The sequence below is a fragment of the Takifugu flavidus genome, chromosome 5, assembly GCF_003711565.1.
Source record: "Takifugu flavidus isolate HTHZ2018 chromosome 5, ASM371156v2, whole genome shotgun sequence".
Classification (NCBI taxonomy): domain Eukaryota; kingdom Metazoa; phylum Chordata; class Actinopteri; order Tetraodontiformes; family Tetraodontidae; genus Takifugu; species Takifugu flavidus.
In genome coordinates this window covers 8,009,130-8,028,205 of record NC_079524.1, presented here as the reverse complement: position 1 = coordinate 8,028,205, position 19,076 = coordinate 8,009,130, and the positions used below count along the sequence as shown (strand labels likewise).

Below are 19,076 nucleotides of genomic sequence, written 5' to 3'. Positions count from 1 at the left end.
CTCGCTGAGATTTCCCCACGCTGGGCGTGACGCAGGAAGTAGAACAGCCATTCAAATATTCACTGAGGGGGCTCGGAGAAAATGAGCAGAAGAGGAACAAATACAATCTTAATGAAGCGTTGCGATTCTCCTTTAATTGTAGGTCAGCAGATGGAGACGAGGCCCAGCAGTGAATATGGAGGCACGAGGGGGCTTGCAGAGAGGCGACTGGTGAGAGACGGAAGGAAAAACAGTCAGAAGTCGAGGAAATACGAATGGCAGGCCGGAGGAGGGAATCAGGCGTCTCTGTCGCAGATTCCAGCTTTCCAGGAAGTTTTTATTTGAATGAAGAATGAAACCTGTAGAAAATGGACCCGATTTTAATGTAGCTGCAGAAATCTATGGGGGGATGGAGGGGTGGGGGTTCCCTGATTACTGTTGAAGGCTTCAACATATGTTGTCATAGGCGACGGGGTGTCTGCGGACGCAACGATCCAGGTTGTCAAGGGAAACCAGGACTCCAGTTTGTCACCGACGCGGCAACGCCAGCAATGGGAGGTACAATGTGGTCAAGACCCGACAGCAAATAAGGTTTTGAGGACATACGGAAGACTAGCTCGCCTTGGTAGAACAGATGTGTGTTTCCTGCGTTTATCTGCCTATTTTAGATATTTATGCATTGCACCAGGAGGATTAAGACACACTAATGGCTATACCACACAATGCAGGTGCCTCACTCACACACTCCCCACCTACAGCCTCTAAAGAGTCGCAATATTCCTTCTGTGGGCTGTAGCCGTTAGTGCAAGTGACAAATCTGCAACCACAATCAATAGAGTAGCCCCCAGACGCTTCTCTGGAAGGAATTTATGTCAATAAATAAAGAAAAAACATTAGTTATCAAGGACCTGAATGTATAATGATGAAGAGGGGAATTGCCAAACATAAAAACAGGGAAATGTGCATTTGTTGGGGGGGGGGGCTAAAGTTACAAGGATTTAGGGTTTATAGCACATGAGTGTGTGTGTATAATATACACACACACACACACACAGACACACACACACACAGTGCATGTAATGTCAAGATAAATCATTGTGAAGTGCAGCTTTGTAGCCTCCGGATCCGTTTTGTTGCCTTCTTTATACTGATCTGCATGGACGCGCATGGTGGTAGTTGGGCTGCTGTGAACATGTGGAGCAGTCTGCAGCACACAGCGAGCGTGCACGCTGAGCTTTCATGGCCTGGAAGTGAAGCATACAAGTAAATGACATGAATGAAGTGCTGTGCTATGGTATATTCCTTTAGAGTGTGTTCAGAAGTAGACCATAAATAATGCCCCTGGAACAGGGACAAAAACGGGGCTGTGTAGCGTTAGCAATTAGCTGTCGTAATCACGTTCGTGTTAGCAGGTTCGCGGTGGTGGTGTTGAATTATTTAAGGCTGAGAGAATAAACAGAGCCAACAGTGGATGTGGATGGGCACATTTGGGCAGGATTCTGAGGTGTTGCCAATTGTGTTAGACGAAGCAAACAGCATGTTGCACTTTTCCCAACAGTGATAATCAACATGTTAACCACCCCCCCACTGATGGTGCTCTAGACATTAAGAATTAGGTGTAGAACACAAAAAAGATGAGATGACAAGAGAGGAAAATAGGGGCAAACAGAGGAGGAGGAACACCAGGGGGGGAAGGGGGGCATTCAATGGTTAAAAATAGAGTAGAGAGGGGGAGATAATTACCAGTAATGAGAAAACAAAGGACATGGACTAAGAAAACAGCAGTGACCGTGAATGAGAAAAGGTTAAGATGATGGTAAAACACAGGCTGGTTGTTTGTTGGGAAAGGTGGGGTGAGAATAAGGTTGCACACACGGACCCAGGTTGACTGAGGTTAGACGGGTTCTCGTGATCAATAACACACCGTAACTGGTTAATGGTACCAATACTGCCTAAAGGAAGTGCACTTCTGATCAGTTATGGAAGAAAAGAGCGGAATGTTTAGCTATATAAGGTTCTTCAGCCCAGGTCGGTTTAATCCTCACTGTCCCAGAATGCTGGTGCCTTTACCATATATTCAGAACAGTCTGAAGATGTACACCTCTGCACATAAACAAACTAATTTAACGTTACACAGCTCTCCAACCGATGAGCTAAACAGCAGCACGCTGAAGTAAAGTGACATAAAACATGTTTCCACAGAGGATAATCAATTTTCAGTCATTTTAGCCCACCTGGTCCAGCTGAGTCATTAGCATTGTGGCAGAAGTCAACAGAACAACATAAGTTGGTCTATATCTGAACTTCTCTACAATAATTACTACATTTTTTAATATCAAATATTACCTTCATGGGTGGTGCTTGCTCAAACTGTAAGGGACTGGGCTGGGGAGCGGAGAACTAATGGTTCAAACCCACATGCGGACAAAACTTGGGAGGTGTAGGAGATACTACTGAGACCGTAATGCCGAGGTGCCCTCGAGCAAGATATCGCACACCCGAATGCTGACGTGGGGCCCTGGATGGGCTGGCGACTCAATCAGGGTGTACCGTCACTCATATGCAGCTGGGATAGGCTCCAGCACCCTCTCTGTGACCCCGAATGGGATAAATCAGCGAAGGAACACATGAGGAGAGATATTACCATCATCCTTCGTGGATTGATGGTCTACAAAAGCTGACAGAAGCTGCGTATAAAGGCGTGCCAGTGTCAAGCCTTTTCTCTTCCTGAGCTGGTCAGATATTGACATTTAGTCACGGCCCCTTGCATCTTATTCTGACATCTCCAGATAACACAGAACAACAGGGAAAAAGTGCCAACAGGGGTGGCAGTCGGGGTTAAATAAAGGGGCGCACACACTCAAGCACATCTTCATATCTGTCTTTCATAGACATTATACATTCCACAGCTTCCTACCCTCACCCTGAGCATCCAAACTAAACCCGAACCCCGAACCCTAACCTGTCTTAACTCCTTAAACAGGCCTCTGAATTTGTGACGACCAGCCAAAATGTCCTTGTGTCCCAAAAATGTCCTCACTTTTGCTTGCAAGTAGAAGAAAACACACGCAGACACCCTCCTACTTCTATCTTTGTGAGGACTTTCCTAGATGTAATACATTCACCACATTTCTCTGGGTTCGGAATCGGAAAACTTTATTGTCACTGTGCCAAACGGTACAAGGAAATTAGCGTGTGTGATACCTAAAAGACATCATTTTCACAAGTCTGACTTTTCATCCTTTCTGCTGGAGTTAACTCCTGAATGTGTGGAAATACTGTGCAAATTAGCAGCTAAGGTGCGACATAATTAGGGAGCGTGGAGCATGTTGCTATGTACAGCTAATGACGGCGGGCTGCAGCGTCGAACACAAATGTGAGACTCTCGGCTCTCCCGCGAGGAACCGATAAACGCTTGGTGCTGGCGCGCGCTGGACTCTGTGTGTTGCACCGAATGGAACAGAACCAACATACAATTGGAGGAATTTAATGTTTTGTTGTCATTTAAAAAAGGTGAGAAAGGAGCTGCCAGCGAACTGATCTATTGAAAATGCATAATGACACACACCCACACGCACTGGAATGTGTTTCCACCGAAGAATTAAATGGGTAAAAAGAGCAGGAAGTGGGACGAACAGTACTCATACGCAGCACATTAGATTAAAAACACCGCGTCTGTGTGTTTAACATTTTACAACGTATTTTACATGCAGCATATGTGGGTGTAAATGTCCTTATACGGCATTCATCCATTTTGACGTGATATTTTTGCTGCAGTCTTCACAGCGGGCCTCTGCTTTTAGCTCCTTTTACATTTTCAGCTTGATATCTCCTCCATTCACAGCAGCGGGTGCTCGGATGTGCAGGTTCTGTCTCTCACACACACTTTATCAGCCCCTCACCCTAACCTGACCTTTAACCCAGTTAGAACTAGTTCCCAGCCCTCAAACGGACCCTGGAAGCTGTGAGCAGCGGCCAGAACGTTTCATGTTCGCTCACAAGAACCCATGTTGACACGAGTGTCACAAACCCTGAACCCTAGCTTGCGCTCAGCCCATTTAGCCCCTCAGCCGCATCTACATATTCAACTGTGGTGATCAGGTGACAGGTCATGTGACTGAGAAAGGAAGTGACTTCCCCACAAAGGTGGAGGAGAAGGAGCCAATATCAAAAAGGTAAAGGGTAAATTTAAACACATTTAACAGTTCCAAAGCTTTAATTAGGGGGTGACAGGTGGTTTTAAATGGAGATGCTGTTATCGCAGATATTTGAGATGACTCGGCCATTCGTACCCAAATTAAACACTGACTGAGGACATGATGTTAAAAGCAAGAACAAAAGGGTTGCGTACATGTTTAACATGTGTGGTCATTAATTATGAAAATACAAAGACTGTTATTCATAGTGTAACATTATTAATGCATTAGACAACACAACTGCTGTCTGTCTATAGCATTCTGGCTGCATTAGCTGTTAGCATAAACAAGCAAGGCAACGATAAAAAAGGTTTTCATTTCCGCTCATAGCCATAAGTCAAAGTCACCAGACTATGGCTGCGTACCATAAAGAACACTGATTTTGGACAGAACTCATTATTGAATTGCTGCTGCTGGTAAGGCTTTATGGCACTTCCAGAAACTGAAAGAGTTGTCATCAACCCAAGTAACAGTAACTCATCATCTCCACTGGAGAGAGAAGTGTCCCTGGAATTGAGAGCAAAGCCATAAAGACTCTGGTGATGAGCAGGAATAAAAGAGGGTGACGGAGGGCCTCGGGCCAGTCTCTGGTCCCAGCTCCAACCAACAAAGATGGAATTTGACATGGAATTGATGAAAACGTGTTTTTAAAGGGAACCCTGGAACATCTACATGTGTTCAGCAGTGTTTTCAGTCCTTGTGGACGCTTCCATTCTGACTCTGCGCTGCTCCGGTCGTGCACACTTCCTGCCTTTCCTGGGGTGGCTTCTGTAGTTTTAGGGCTTTTGCAGTTTGAGACAACCCTGTTTTGGGATTTTTTAACGCAACATACCAACACTTGTTTCCCTATTCTGCCACTGAGCCGTTTGGTCGCCGGGACGCCTCACATGCAACCCAAATGTGCAGTGAACAATGTGGGGGTCTTTGGGAAGTTTGGTTTCTCCACAGACTCTCTCACATTCAGCCTTCCTCTTCTCATCTCCTAACAAAGGCCAACTTTGCTGCCTTTGTTGCTTTTAGATTGGAAATCACAACCAAAGGCAGCATGACGCGTCATTAGTCCAGTAAATCCACTATTCAAAGATAAAAGAACATAAAAGAGCGTTTGCTGTAGTCTCCTTGTCTTTTGTTCTCGGCTGAGGCTCGAGCGCAACCAATTTACGTCACTCTCCCAGAATGCATTGGGCAGTCCAAATATGAAAATGTATTAAAATTTGATGCTGTTGGAGATCCGGTGGGATGAAACAGATCCCATCATCATCCCGAAACGACTTCCTCTCTCACAAGAATGTGGATTTTCTCTTGATTTACCGACAGATTTAACTGGGCTACGGAAACGTGTCTGTTTCCAACTGTATGACCTGGTTGAGTAACTCCAGCGCACGCAGCTACAGTACAGAGTGTGCTTTTAAATTTTTGATATCTGACCGATTTTATGCACGTTGGGTCTATAAGTGCTGCTTTAGCTAATGTTCCCGCGGCGCCGGTGTGCAGCACACGTACGGTGCTGTTTGAGCGAGGAAGGAGCTAAAGGGACATGTAGGGTCTTGGCCTCGGATGACATAACGCGCGTGTCAACCGGACAAGTAAAACCTAACAATACAATCATCCAGGAACAAGCGCTGCCGTGCACGGCCTTCTCAGGCCATCTGGTGGGTTGAGCCTGGATGAGGCGCCCATTCAACAGAGCTTTCTGCTCACCTACACCTGCAGCCAACCTCAGACAAGCGATCATAACTCTCGCTGCTACCTGTCAGTCCCCCTCAACTTCAGAAACACACACACACACCCTTGTGCACACACACACTCTTCTCTGCATTTGCGGCCTGATTCTGGGTTGTGCATCAGTAGCCGACTGCTGACTTCAGAGCCGCCTTCTGTCTCTTCCCTTCACGAGAGGATGCACAACCATCAGGTTTCACGTGAATAAACACAATCTATTCCCCCAGTTTGCACGTCACTAAATCATACCATCACACACACACACACACACCATCAAACACACACACACACATGCGCACGATTCAGTGTTCATCTAAATGTGCTGCGTGATATCTCCAGACAACAACTGTCAACACTTATAGATACCTAAGCCACAGATGTAAGGTGTTTAATGTACGCGGCCGGTTTAAGTGTGCGTGCGCTCCTGAGCACGCCGGCGCCGAGGGTTCAAAAGAGGAAGCATAGATGACAGGTGTGAAGCCCAAAGGGGAGAAAGAGACAACAGCAGCCATTCACAATAGAGAGATGTTTAGCAATCCTCCTCTGTGGGAAAAGACCAGAATAGCAACCACCAAGAACCCGACCGGGCGGCGCGCTCTCGTTTTAGTCTCCACGTGTAAAAGAGGAAAACTTCTGGCAAATTCTGCCGCTGCACAGTAGTAATTATTCCCCTCGTTACCTCGTGTTCTCTTTTCTTGGAATCTAACGGCGGCGCAAAGAAATTCATGAGTAAAAGATCCGGATTTCACAGAACCTGCCTGAAACCCGCAGGTGGACGTTTGAAGGCTGAAGAAGAGAGCAAGAGCAGCGTGGAAGCCTCCTCGGGGGTCGTCCGGTCCCGGCTACGTTCGTCCACCAGGTTTTTGGACGGAACCTCAACTCAAAATTGGCTGCTGATGAATGAAGCGTCCACAAATGAAGGATTAATAGTGTAAATCTCCCCTTTCATCATAACTTACAAGAGCGATTCTGGAAACAACCCTGACGCATTAATCAGAGCAGAAGACGGAATAATACCGGTGACTTCAGACAGAAAAAATAAATGAAAATGAAAAGAAACTGGAGCGAGCACGGATGGATTTGGATGGATCGTTACCAGCTCAACCCAATAATGCAGGGTGGGTGTCAGAGAGGTCTGCGAATGGGCTCCAGGAAGAAAAACGAGTGCGCTGAAGAGCCGCGCATGATTAGGACTTGATCTTAGGAATCAGAGACCGGGACACGCAGCCCAGATCACATGACTGCCTCCACTTCCACGCCGTCTTCCTCCGCCGGAACGTCTGTCTTTCTCAAACACACATGTCCGTCCATACAAAGTAGTCCCTTCTGGACAGCATTGTGATGCAGCGCATGGCGCAGAGAGGGCCCCAGCACACGCACGGAAAGACTTCCTCCTTCGTGGTGAACGTTAGAAAAAAAGGAGAGAAGGAGTGGTGCCAGCTCCCCTGCACCTAAATCACATTTAATGCCTGGACTGGAGTGAGGCGCCTTAATTGGTTAGGCTGATAAATCGATGCAGAGACTGGCCAATGTTTTACAAAAATCGGTGCAGAGGAAAATCCTCGCTCCCGGTGGCGGGTGGCTCCGTACACGTCAAGGAATTTGGGGGAAAAAAATGAAATAAAATCACTCACTTTGCATAATCATCTGCCCCTGAAGAGGGAAGGCAATTGGGATTGTTTATCCGGTTTTAAAGCCCCACTTGGATGGAATTTGTCTTTGACCTCGATAACATGCTCAAGCGCTACCGCACATCAAACACGCAGCAGGGATGTCAACTCCGGATCAATTTCCATGTCCTCCCTGAGTTTGATCGGCACCAGTCAGGTGATCTGTCGCCTGCATGTCGGCCTGCCATTAAAGCCATCACTGAAATAAAAGCACCTCATTCGTATGAAAGCGCTATTAAACAAATGTCCAATGCTGACAACACAAGAACCCGTCTTCACTCCGTCCCCCCTCGATTGGACACTTCAGTCATTTCCACCTTTGATATACGTTTCCCTCTCGCCCCCGCTTCCCTCATTCCACCTTTAGCAGCAACAAAGAGATTAAAGAGAGATTACTTCTGAAATGTCAGTCTGACGTGCCTGCTGGCGTCGGACTTTTTCCTCACGCTGTTCTAAGTTGATATGATGTGCGTGTGGGTCAGCCCTGTAGGATTTGAAGGGGGGGTGATTGGCAGGTGGGTGGGTGGGGTTGGTGACTGTTCTACAGGGAAAACAGCCGAGCTAAATGCTGAATTTGTGATGTGCAAACCACTCGGGGAAGTGCATCAGTGCATCACATCTATAGAGCGGATCATCCGTCAATATTCCCAAAGTCCAGAGTTAGAGAAGACAGGCCGGAGACTGAGGGGGAAGAAGCCCCGTCTCCCCCTGGGGGGCCGTTACATTGGCTTGCATGTTAAAGGGATTGCTGCTAGCAAGGAAATGACATTCTGATTTAAATATATGGAGTACAAAGGAAAAAAAAATCACTCCAATCATCCAAAAATCAACTTCTCACAACCAACAAAGTGAAGGTTTACAGATAAGCGCTACCTCGTGGCCGTGTTTGTAGCAGCTCTGAATAGCTGCTAGCTTAATGGAGGGTGATGGAGTTCCTAATATACCATATTCCTGTGGTTTGTGTTAGACAGCTGGAGACTTGAAAAAGATAACAAAGGGTCATTAAAAGCTGAGACTTTAAAATAAATCCGAATATTAAAAGCCTTAATATAGTCAAGCACTAATGATGTCATTAGTCAAACTTACAGGGCTCGTGGCTGATTTTAGGTCTGTGGTCTGGAATGCAATTTAGTCCCAGTTGGCCCAACTTGACCTGCTTTCAACGGGACCACAGGGGAGTTGACCAGAAAAACTGAGAAGCAGTTTCTTCATGAGACCACGAATATCCCACATTCAACAAGTTATGATGACATCATTGGCGGTTCAATAAAATCACTTAATCATGAGGTTTCAGTGAGTCAGTACGTTTTAGAGACCTAAAAGAAGCAACAAATTAGGAAGGGAAGCACAACATGCTGCAAGTTTAGTTTTTGAAGCAGTCAGGTTCACATCACACCTAAAAGACTTGTTACTGCAGCAGTGAGACTAAAACTGTACATTAAAATGTGCATGTAAACATGTTAGCTCAACTGAAATGGAAGTCCTTAAAGGTGGAGGTAGCCAGACCGGATTGATCAACTCCAGATGAAAAACCTGACTTGGGTATCAGGTGTTGCATGTAAAAAGGTGCACAGACAACAGGAGGAAAACAGGTAGAGCATACAACAGTAAACCAGATGCAGTTTAATTACTGGTTCGCTAATGTGCTAGCTCACTGTTGACCACCGTTGTGGCCTCGCAGGTCTGTGGCCTCGCAGGTTAACCAGGAATGGCCCAATACAGGCAGAGACTACTAGGGTAGCGGAGGCTACATGACGTCAACAACACACTGGTTACACTCCCGTGCATGTCCGCCGTGCACGGAGTCGATGCTGTAGCTTTGCCAAGCCGTGCGTGTCAACGTGCAGAGCGTTTTGCTGAGAGAGACGTGGTTTCTGCGACAGTGCTGCTCCCAAAGGGCTGCAGCCACGGCTTCAAACCCCAGAATGCTCAATGGGGCTCTTTTCATGTGTAAAGCTTATTCCATGAACTTTCCTGTTTCATTTGGCAAAACAAAAACTAGAGACACGACTCTTTCAACTGATGGCCTGATGTCATTGATATGCGAATCCGTCGCCTGTCTATAAATGTACACATTAACATGACTTACTTGGCTTCCTGAAATGTCAGTCAATGAGCCGTGCTGCCGTTATTGATATGAAAGATTATGTTGGTTGAGAGCCCAGAGAAGGCCGCCGGTGGAGCCAGCAGCTGACTAATTGCGTCTAGGTTGCTACCAAATTGGTGACTGCTCTGGGAAACGGTCCGCTGCGGCCTGGGTGGTTCAAAGTGGACGCGCCTCCCTCAAACACTCCTAACGCGGAGTGTTCGAGGACATGCTTTGCAGACCGTGCATGTGTGAGCGCTCGTCTGCTGAAATATGGCCACGTGGATAATGTGTCCTAATAGCTCTCCGCCACAGACGGGTACTCATCTTTCTTCTGCTGGTGAGAGAGTGTGTGTGTGTGTGTGTTCTTGTAAATGCCACAAGGAATAGTGACATATGTATTTCACTAGCAAAGTGAGGACATTTTTGAAAAATGAGGACATCTGGTCCATCTCTCAGGAATTCAAAGGGCTGTTTGAAGGTTCGGGTTAGGGTCAGGCATTTGTTGATGGGTAATGAGAATGATGGTAAGTCCTCAAAAGGATAGAAGTATGTGTGTGTTCAAGCAATTGGAGGGCACCGAGCTGTGCGATGATAATGGGGGCCCACCACCACCTCGCGTCCTCTTGTCATCCTGCAAGTCTCTCCCTCTGTCTTCCTCTCCCTCCCTCCCTCCCTCCCTCGCGAGCCGGAGGCACTGCTACACTGCCTAAAAGAATTGTCCCCGGTGTCGAAATCCCACTCAACACAACAGTGCCACATTTTGCCGGTGGTGGTGGAAAGTGGAAAAGACGTCGGGACTTAAACGCCTCTCGTCCCTCCTGCAGTGGTTCACCATCGGAGGTGGTGATGCCGTTGTGCCTCAGAGGACCCACAAGTAGGAATTTTACTGCTGCCCTAATGCAGTGCAACATCACGCCATCCTCAACCACCTGTTTTGTGGTTTTTTCAGGGGGAGGAGGGTGGTTTGGGTCTTTTTTAGGGGGCGAACACAGCCATTATTACGCAGGCCCACCAGCGAATATTCTAGGAAAACCTTCCACTCGTTTGCTTCGGTGCCTTTTAATCAATTAATAGTTACATTAACGAGCGAGGATTAACGACTTTAAAGCCCGTGGTGTCAGATAAGGATGGAAAAAACTTGATTGGATCCCATGTCTATAAAAAGATTCATTGATTTGGTTCTTTTTTTGCAACATTTGTCTAAAAAAAAGTCGACGTGCCATAAATTCAATCTATGAATACGCTTAAATCAAAGATATCCGAATAGCAGCGGGCTTCAAACTGACCCGTGGTGCTATGGATTGCACGTACAGAGGCTGATAAATTCGGTCTGCTCCATCGGAGGCGCACAGAGAGCCTCATTGTAGCCGCGAACGGCGAGAGGAAAAGCGCAGTAACTCACCAATGTGGATGATTGAATCCGAGAGCGCAGACTTCCACTCCTGGCTCAAAAAGACGGCAACGAGCACCAAAGCGGGTGTAACTTTCATGTTGTCCAGGGATATTTCCCCACCCTCAACACTAGATAAACCACGGCTCCCTGGGAGAGAGCCGACAGACTTAAATCCCGAGAAGCGAAGCCGCTGTTTTAGTCCATCAGCCGGGCGGTCAAGGAAATTCCCCTCAGTGTTTGCATGGAGATCTTGTGTTGATGTGACGCTCGCGGAAAACGCAGCAGAGGAGCAGACTCGGACTGGCACCCTGTTGAAATCCCAACATTAAATCATATTCTGGAGGCGCCGCAACCAAAACGCTGCTGCGTTCAGGGGAGCTGAGGGGCTGGATGAGCTGCTCGCTCATTTACCGAATCAATCTTTAACCATTCGATGACGTGAGGGCAAACCTCGTTATCTTGAAAAGTCGGTCCCGCTTTAATGACCCGTGATTCAGAGCCTCTCAGACCCTGCGACGCAGTTTTCCGTCCTGCACCAATCACCGAACCAACAGCAGCGGCAGCCTCAGTGGACCCAGCCAGCGGCCAAAACTTCCATCTTCATCAGAAGCTTTTTTTCCCCTCTTCACTTGGCCCCTTTCTGGCTCTCACCGGCGCCGGACACGCAGGACGAGCACCCCGACTTTTTTGCTTCGCGGATGCCAAATGATGAAAACGCCTGGCACATGGCATCACCGTGGAAGGATACCTTATTCCGTAATCTCTCTAGTTTCCCCGAGGAAAGCCGGGTTTAAGACAACACTGGCGCCCGCGACGGGAGGGAGCTGCGCGTCCGGTTCTCTTTTCCGCGTCAGGCTGGAGAAAATGCGGGCTGGGAGCGATTTGAAGAGAAAATCATTATGAGCGAGTGTGCGCGCCACGACACGGTGCGGCGTGCGCGGGTACTCGCGTCAACCACGGCACGCACGGTGGCTGGTGAGGAGGATGTGCGCCGCGTCCGGTGGGAGGGAGGGGGGAGGGAGGGAAGGGAGGAGAGAAAGAGGAGGAAAGGCCAGAAAACAGGCAGCAACTAGGAGCGGCAGCAGTCGGCGGCCGGACGCGCACCGACTGTCTGGAGTTACCTGGAGAAGGAGAGACGTGCCCGGGAGGGCGGAGGAGGGTGGGGGGGGGAGGGGGGGGGCAGGTGGATGAGAGAGGAGAGATGATGGCCTTGGTGCGGACATTTCAGACATCCTGGAGATCTTTCACCTGCTCCTGCCAGGTGGAGGGAAGCAACAAGAACCCCGTTTTACTACCAATGCCAATTATTGAATCATATCATCAATCAAACTCCAAGTCAGCTCGTGCCCCCCCATCCCCCCCGCCACCATTTCCCAACCATTATCCTCCTCTTCCTCCCTGGAAGGCTGCGGTCGCACTTAATCTGCCCCAGACCTTGGATTAGGGATTAGGAGTGGCGAGAGCCTCGGGCTACTGGACTGGCTGTTGCGTACGTATTCAAGGAAGTGGATATTAAACTGACAGCGATACCGGTGATGTGGAAGCCGCTCTGGTCTGAAGGCATCGATCCACTGTTGCTCCAACAATTGGGACTGAGAGGAGGGACCAGACGGAGAGCTGAGGGGGATCAGGCACAGCAGGGGTCATGGAAAAGGCCCATAAACAAGGCTAAAATCTTTTTTTGGACACATAAAATATCTGGAAGTGGCAGAAAGTTTAACGATACGTGCGTGAATATCTGCAGCTGTACCGATTTATGGACAGAACCTTCTGAGGCCATAAAGGATCCATTCAGGAAACATCCATAGTGCAAATTTAGATGTCGATTAAATCAATAACGGGTGTTTCATGCATATCGGAATCGCAAGCAAATGGGAACGAGCCGAGGCTGCTGCACAGCCGACTTTTTTTTGTCTGGAAGTCAGAGCAGAATATCTGGTAACAGATGGGCCGCCGACACCGGGACCTCCACTTGTATCACACAGTTTGTGTTGGCTGCAGATTGATCCTCCCTCATAATCCCTCTATCAGGCCTGCACTGGGAGCAGATGACGGCTTTCCCAGAATGTGTACCATATATAAATCCAGGTGCACACAATTTTTTTTTTTTCCTAAAGTGTTTCAACCCTCAGATCTTTTTAATCCAATCAGATGTAGCCACGCCCCATTTAGCTAAACACTGCTAAAGTTTAACACTCTTTCCTCTCCCCATCTGGACGTTCTGGGGGGAGGGGAGGGGCTTCCATTCATCTGGAAGCTCCACATCAGAGCTACCTTTCCCAACACTCTCTTCAATAGTTCAACTAACACTTACCCGTCCTCCTTGGGGGATGAGGCTGCTTTCACAATAGAGTCTTATGAGATTATCTGTCAGAAAAATGGCCGCCGCTTCATCCCTAAAATACCCATGTGGCGTTCCAGGACCATTTCGGAAACACAACTTTGACGCTCTCTCTTTGCCCAGCGGCGAGTTTCTACTTTTTACAGTCTAATTTACGTTTTTCCTCGCGGGAGCCCCCGTCCCCAGCAGCTCTCCCAGCATTCAAATGCTGCCATTACACGTTTGACGAGGCATTCTTTCTAAAAAATTAAAATAAAATAAAGGATGTAGAGTAAAAAAAAGTTCATCCAAGCGTACAAAAGACTCTATAATTTAAAAAGATGTGATAACTTATGTGTCCGGCTGTGCTGTTTGTTCACCATTATGTCCCATTTACAGAGGGGAGAGAAAATAAAGAAATAAAAAACTGGGTCATAAGCATGAAAATGAGTGACAGAGTAGAAGGTTACACCGTTATGGGAGAAGCTGACACTTCTTTCTGGTGTGAGACTCCTCAGTGTTCTTTCTGACTGTGTGAGTTCCATCATCTTGGACTTGGACACAGTCCCGCCTCTGCCTGCGGTGTCGCTGCGTCTGAAGATTAGGTCTGAACCCTCCTGGTTCCTCTTTAAAGGGGGAAAAGGCCCGCAACACCCACCCCAGATGATTCTACTCCACACAGCTGGCGAAAAGAGCAAAGATAAGCAGACATTAGCAAAAACAAGGACAGCTGATGTCGATGTGTCAACCAACAAGTATGCGGCCTTTCTGTTGAGTGAATTATGGTTTTATGCTCCAAATGTGTCTAATTACAGAGATGTTGCCTCTGCACAGCCACCTAGTGACGGATCCTTTAGTGCTTGTATGCATTTTAGAGCAGGGCCAAGCAGAGAAGGGAAGAGTCCCCTCAGCAGACTGCAGCCTGCTATCTATCGCCACACTGTGAATTACCACGGCTCTGCCAATGACTATATTTCGCTTCATATTCATCTATATGTTGAGTTTGTGCTGCAGCCGTCATTCATGGGCATCTGCCTGAAGTATTAAAGTGTTGAGATGCTTTCAGGGAGGCCGGAATCCAAAACCCACAGATGAGGTAACAGAATAGCAGGCGGCATTGAGGGGAAATCAGAAGAAAAAGTTTTGACCTGCATGAATAGTGTGTATTTGGTGCTTGGACCAGATGTTTGGAGACTTGAGTCCCCAGGGATCTGCATGTCTTATTAGCATTATCAAATATCTGGCCTTTAATGAAGTCCTCTAAAGTGAGCCATAAAATTAAATCCCTTTATAGGCTTCATTCTCCTAAACCCACGAGATGAAGAAAGAGAGAGTGAGGAGGCCAGAGGTGTGAGCTCGGGGGGTGGGGGGGTTACCAGAAGGGATCTGCAAAGACTGGAAAACTGAGAAAATAGGGGGGAAAGACAGAAAGCGTTAGATCCTCGCCCGGGGCTGCGCGCAGGAGCATTGCGCGGTGTTCAACCAGGATTCCCAGGGGTAATCAAAGCAGGAAAACACCTTTTTTATCCTCCATTTTCTTCCTTCGTTGCATTTCTTTTGTTCCAAGGTGCAGGCAGTTAGAAAGAGTCGCATTTCCCCTGCGCTGATCATGCAGCGGGGGCCATTTTAGACAGACATTCGCTGAGCGGGACACGTACGAGGCTCCAGCGCGCCCCGATGCCTCGCTGTATTATTCATTTGCAGAGTCTCTCTGTCCCCTGGATCAAAGGGTTAAGGTTAGCCGTCAGTGAGCTCAAGATCTGAGGGGAACGATCACGACCCGCGCTCGGCTGGATATGGCGGGTTCCCATGGAGGGGCTCAGCTTGGAGAGCTGTCCTCACACAAGGGTGCCGGAAACTCCTGGTGGGGAGCGGAGCTGTCCGATGCAGTGGTGCTGAAACTAGACGGCCGAGCCGCTGGCCAGCAGCACAAACAGCCTCCCGCCAAGATATTCTAAATAACCAAACAGCTCGTCTCCTGTTTATTCGTCTGGTGAATCATCTTTAATCACACACAAAATTTAAATGTTCTTAGTAGCAGCATTAATGAGTTAATGCTAAACGAGGCCAAGCCACAGATTTTGGCAAATTCCACATATATTCGTGTTTATTTTGTCCTCTTCAGGTTTCCCATCCGGGGCAGTTATGCCCTCACACAAGGGTCACCTCAGTCCTTCACAGACATTAAAAACAAACACATCCTTTCATTCTTTCCATCGTTGCAATGGCCAGAAAATACTCAGAAAGGGGATAAAGCAGAAATCTTGTCACCGTTGGCAACGGTATCAGATGTTACACACATCTGGATCATCCAAACACAGTTTTGGGACACTCCTGTGTAGGTTTTACATGAACGGAAGGAAAAAAGATGCATATTGTGGCTGTCTTCTTTCTTTCCACTTTTATCTCTGTCTGAAGACTCTTTTTTCCGTTTTGGATGTTATCGTCGTCTGGAATTCTACTCTTACTTGTGGTTGATGGTCCCGATCTTACTCTAGTTTGATTGGCAAATTCCTGGGATAACTCCGACAGAAAAGAGTGCAGACTACTGGAATGTCGCTGACTGTTTTATTACACGTGGTGATATGAATTTGTTGTGTATACATCGAATAAAAAAGAACATCTACCGTAAAAGCTCCTGATTTATTATGCCTGTCCTCTATCCCTCCAAGTCTAACTCCACATAAAGTCCACAGCAAAGTCATTGTTTGTTTGTTGGGGTTTTTTTGATCGGCTGTTTAAGATTCCTGATCACTTGCCAACTATAAAGAAATAAAGAAAAAACATTTTTTCTCTTCAACCTGGTAATAAAATAAAAGTTTCCTGTTTGTCTAAAATATTTTTTAAAAGCTGAGGCCGTTCAGTGATATTTTATACAGTGATAAAACAACATTTGCATTAGCAAGATTAGCTAAAGTTAATGGATGGAAACATAAAATTAGATTGGCTCCTCGCTGCAGAATTTATTACTGTCAATTATTAAAAGGAGACAGTGACTCACAACAGCGACCATCAACTTCCTACAACGCAGTCTTGACATGACTTCACGGTACCCTGAACGCCTCACGCGACGGCAGGTCACGTCCGTGGTGCTAATGCCCCACAAAGCTCAAAAACCTGGGAGTCGGGCTTGTGAAAACAATAAAAGAGCCTGAAAACAGCCTGTCTTTTATACATCTGAGCACCCACGGCTCCACCTGGATGAGCCTACGCCGACATTTAAGGAGTGACAGATGGTGCAACATCCCTCTGCGTACCATCATCTGTAACATAGCGTAAGCCAATTAAGCTCAGGCAGTTAACGACATTTCATGTATCCAACATGATGCTAAAAATTGGCAAACGTTCACTCGGCACTCTAGAGGAGCAAAACTTTTATTCTTTTTAACCAGACTCCAGCAGCCCACATACTTGGAGCAATCCAGATACTGTTGAAGGCAGGTGCGCTGCATCGACCAGTTAAAGAGACCCAGTTCCATAATTGCAGAGATTTAGCTAACAGCTGGTTATCTGGTTATCTTACCAAAAAAAAAAAGAAAGGAAAAGGATGAGAATATTCAGCCAGCAGCTCAGAAACCTGCGAAATATCCCTGCAGCCATAAACCGGGGGCGGGAGTTCAAAACCCCTGACATACAGAAATGACGCAGAGGGAGCTGTGCTCGTTCACTGGAGCTAAAATATGCTAATGTCGGCCATTAATGTGCGATATTTGACGGATGCTTTGGAGCTCAGCAACTTCCAGGTTCCATGAGCGGGAATCTCATTTTGCATGCATGACCCCGGTGGGAGTTAAAGCCCTGAAACGACAAATCCTGACTTGTAACCTTCAGGGGGGAGTTTGGCTTCCTTATTCTTGTCATGTGTCAACGGCCAAACAAGGGATCGAATCACTCTGTAAATAACAACACTTTGTTACTTGAAATATTTTTATTTATTTTTGTAAATGTGGCGTCACAAATTTGGGAAAAGTTTTATTTGCGGAATAAGTGTAAATACTGCGAAATGAATGACTAATGAGCTCCATATGATTATGTATTTGTTTTTCAAGTCGCACCATTTGCAGCATAGCTAAAATTAATGTGCTGTGGGCTGATTTGTCCCCTCTTTGTTTCTATTTTTGGAATTACATCACCTCAAGGACTTCGCCTCTTTAGAGAAATACAAATAAATCCACCGAAAAGCCTTCAGTGCTATCCGAGCTGCCATTGTCCAGCCGAACGCCACTCCAAACGATTTTTGCTCTTCCTCAAACGAGACGAAGCCGGTGACTTTTGGAGAAGAGGCGTGTTATTTAACATCAGTCCTCCCACAGTCAGAAGCACGAAAACAGCCCCTGCTGCTCTCCATCGGGGCACCATCGCGGTCCCTGCCTCTGCTGTGTGACGCTCCGCGAAGACCGAATCCATTGAGACGAATCACAGCTTTTATCCCGAATCTGAGGCAGGCCTCAGTCGGAATTCCTGAGGAACAAACATGCGCGCGTGCAAAATAAATCTGCCGCTTCTATAAAGAGACGTCTCTGCTGTCGCAGTCCCCAACTGGACTGCCGCTGCCATTCCCAGTTTGGGACGTGCTGCACAGACGGGTTCTAATACTGGACTTTTGACTACAGGCAACACGAGGGTCTGCAGCAAATGTACCGCAGGGAAAAAAGGACCGAATTTAATCGTGTTGCATCTCCCGTTTCCAAACATAGAACATTGTCTGCTGAAATCCTCTTACTCCTCGGTCCCAACGCGCAAACCTTTTGAAAAGCGATGGCTAAGACAAATGTGTCCTGACGCGTTGCTGGCTCGGCGAGTCTGCTGCCGTCTGTGTGTGGACCGGCTCGTCTGACTGTGGAGGTGCTGGTGAGACGCTAAATGCTAACGGTGAACAAGGTCCTCGTGAATTATAAAAGAATATTCCTGCTGCACAGCGACGCCGTCCATACGGAAAAGGAAGTTCATCTGCACAGCTTGGACATTTTTGGGGAGGGAGGACATTTTGTCTGGTCCTCTCACCTTTAAATATCTGGGTGAGGGTTAAATGGGAGAGTCCTCACAAAGATAGGAGTCACGCCTGTGCTTGTCTGTCCAACATTCCCTTCGCCCAGCATGTTAGTTTGTCTTTGGTTTTGTTTCCCAACCTTGGGCAAAGGTCACGTGCACGAGCGCATGCAAATGAAGCCCGTTGGGCAGGATCTGAGTTTTTTAAACCTGCCGAGCTCAGAGGTCCGTTTGGGTTCCAGCTCAGGTTTTGAGTTGTGGTCCTGTGATTAACTCGAATAATCAAGTTCTTAAATCACATCATGAAAGTCTTGGCCGATTTATGTAACAGGCCGTGTTTTCCCACTGAACTCGGAGAATCCCGGTTTGTATTAATCGGTTTATTTTGGATGTTCTGTAATTTCACCTTTTTAGTCCCTGCAGGCCACAGCGAGATCCAAGATCAGCACGTTTGCAAGGACACACATCGGCCCTGGAAGCTCCTGGACCCAACACATTAATGGCTGATGAGCCCTGATCTAAAACAGGAAATATTCCCTGTTTCATGTCGGTTCTTCTAAAAATTTCCCCCCAAAATGACTCGTGAAAGCTTACCTGCTTCAGTATCAATGTGTCTGCTACAAGGCCCAAACGGAAAAGAAACTTTATTATAAAAATGACCCAACAGTCCAGTCGGAGCGCAGAACAAAAGACTTTGATTTCCAGCTGATATACTTAA

The 19,076-nt window shown here is 47.2% G+C and overlaps 1 protein-coding gene across 1 annotated transcript in view; it reads right to left on the bottom strand.

Moving 5' to 3' along the window:
- Positions 1 to 12,025, bottom strand: part of grid2 (glutamate receptor, ionotropic, delta 2) — a 263,655-nt gene extending 251,630 nt beyond the window's left edge. The window contains exon 1 of the mRNA XM_057032330.1: positions 11,059 to 12,025. Coding sequence (XP_056888310.1) covers positions 11,059 to 11,146 — 88 coding nt within the window. The 5' untranslated portion in view covers positions 11,147 to 12,025. The remainder of the gene's footprint in view (positions 1 to 11,058) is intronic.
- Between the last annotated feature and the right edge of the window lie 7,051 nt (positions 12,026 to 19,076).